At 42.8% G+C, this 2,500-nt stretch overlaps 1 protein-coding gene across 2 annotated transcripts in view; it reads right to left on the bottom strand.

Annotated features, from left to right (window-relative positions):
• Window positions 1-2,500, bottom strand: part of LOC115376626 (kinesin-like protein KIF1C) — a 38,742-nt gene that overhangs the window by 15,126 nt on the left and 21,116 nt on the right. For both annotated transcript variants that reach the window (XM_030076338.1, XM_030076339.1), the window contains exons 18-20: window positions 2,014-2,089; window positions 1,641-1,720; window positions 1,053-1,147 (exon numbers count right to left, since the gene is read on the bottom strand). In XM_030076338.1, the coding sequence (XP_029932198.1) occupies window positions 1,053-1,147; window positions 1,641-1,720; window positions 2,014-2,089 (251 nt within the window). The remainder of the gene's footprint in view (window positions 1-1,052; window positions 1,148-1,640; window positions 1,721-2,013; window positions 2,090-2,500) is intronic.

Here is a 2,500-nt window from a genome sequence, read left to right as displayed (position 1 = left end):
TGACGTTTTCACTTTCTGTGACCAATCAGGGAAAAGTGTCATCCTTGATTCAGTGTTTATTACCGTGTTGTCAAAGTACGTAAACATGATGACAGTGGGGCTGACAATCTGGGATAAAGGCTTTCATATTTCATTAACACTAACCAAATAATAACATTATCGCTATTCGTTAGTTTCATAGACTGTCATTTTGTCACGTTACATCTGTGGTGAGTTTTTTTCATTGTCATTGCTTTGTAATTTACCAAATTACGATCGTCTTAGAAAATAAAGTACTTCTGTCGCCAATCGCTGTGTTTATTGATGTTTTTTTGTGTAACGTTACTCGCGTCACATTCTGTTGCTCAGGCTGAGTTGGAAACTTAAGGTATTCGTTAAAGCGCTGACACAACGAGAGTGCGACTGATCTTATGGCTCTACATACTGTAGATTTATGAACTTGAATGGAGTCACCCACCGAGTTTTGAAACGACCCCGTGGCAAAATACCGTAGAGCCAGACACACCTGTAGGGAGGGCCTGAGGGCACTGTGGTGTTGCAGGTCAGCTGCCAGCAGGTCAGTAATGCGCTGTATCTCCACTCGTGGAAAACGAAAGCATGAGTGTAAATCAAGATCATCATAATTGTCCAACGGATGTAATCGATCACGGAGAACGTGTTGCCGCCGCAAAACAGCTGTATAATGCTGCTCCTCCGCCAAGTTGTCCCACCTCTCAAAGTGATGCGCCGTGCCAACTGAGCCAACCGCTACTTTACGGAGGACTTTACACCTACTAAGGGCTAGGTGTAATATTTAAGTTATAACTTATGCCTACGTTGCAACTATTTCAGCTGGTGCAACCGTTAAAACGTTAGTAGTGCGTAAACTCCTGCCTAAGTAAGAATTTACGTTCAAACTAGGCCACGTTTCAACAGCTGGTGCAACTCACTGCAGGAGAAACAAAGACACGAAAAACAAGAAAAACAAATGACAGATGACAAATAGAGGAAAAAGGACGGAGAGGCAGACAGACAGGCAGACAGACAGACAGACAGACAGACAGGTGTCTCACCCTCTCCTTGCTCGTTGGTCTCACTGACAAACACACAGTGGATCTCCTTTATGAACTGACCGGACAGCTTGATGTCCACGTCCTGCTGCCCCACCCTGACACACACACACACACACACACACACAGATTTTATTATCATAATTATTATAAGTTAGACAACACAGAATAAACAGACAATAAAAGGGTTTATTTCATGCTACACATAAAATAAACCCTGTGTGACGCTCATCCTGCAAATGGAGCTGAAGCTCAGAACTGGTTTGGTTTGACTGGTCACTGAGCAGAGCTCTGGGGAGACACACACACACACACACACACACACACACACACACCAGTCTGGTTTGGTTTGACTGGTCTCTGAGCAGAGCTCTGGTCAGAGGCACACACACACACACACCAGTCAGGTCACTGAGCTCTGTCCCACCAGTAAAACCAGTCTGAATTTAAAAAACAGACTGAGAAACTCTTTTGACAAGAACAGGATTTTAAAGGGTTCATGCTGAGGCGGGGGGGTTATAATATTCAATGCAAAGTAGTTTTTTCACCACACACACACACACACACACACACACACACACACACACTGACCTGGTCACTCCCTCCTTGATGTAGTAGAGGAGGCACTCGGACATCAGAGGGTCTTCGTTCAGGTTGACCAGGTGAGGCGTCTGCACCAAAACACACAGAACCATAAACACACACACACACACACACACACAGACCCGTGTGACAGTTACCATGGAAACCATTTAACGCCCTTAATGTCTGCTGTGCATGTAAATCCACTCTGTGTGTGTGTGTGTGTGTGTGTGTGTGTGTGTGTGTTCTCATGATTTGGTCCACTGTCTGTACATCTGTCTTCATCGCCTCCTAGTTTTTCTGTCCCTCTGATCTGAGTGTCATTCTGCTGTCGGCCACCAGGTGGAGCCGAGCACAAACAAAACACACAACATGAACTCACTCCTTTAGGGGAGAAAACTCCCAGCGTCCCTCCGTCCTCTTTAATGGACACACCCATCTCTGCCAGCAGGGCCTCTCTGAGAGACAGACAGAGAGAGAGACAGACAGAGAGACAGACAGACAGAGAGAGACAGACAGACAGAGAGAGATTTGAGTCTTTATTACAACCACAACTTCAAACACAACTGAAACAATTAAAACGGACAAAACCACAACAGAAAACAATTACAAATAAAATTGTGACACAATAAATAAAACTGTAATTAAAATGACATGAAAACTACCATTAAAACTAAGTCAAAAACTACAATGAAAATTACAATAAAGACTAAAAATGTGGCTACAATAAAAACTAAAACTAAAATTAAAACTACAACACTACAGATAAAACTAAACATAAAACTGCAACAAAAACTACAAAAACACCTCAAACTAAACTGAAATCAATTAAAAATACTGTGAAGTCTAACTAATAAAAAGTACAATTA

Source organism: Myripristis murdjan, chromosome 18 (genome assembly GCF_902150065.1).
Source record: "Myripristis murdjan chromosome 18, fMyrMur1.1, whole genome shotgun sequence".
Classification (NCBI taxonomy): domain Eukaryota; kingdom Metazoa; phylum Chordata; class Actinopteri; order Holocentriformes; family Holocentridae; genus Myripristis; species Myripristis murdjan.
This window is presented reverse-complemented; position numbering and strand designations above follow the sequence as displayed.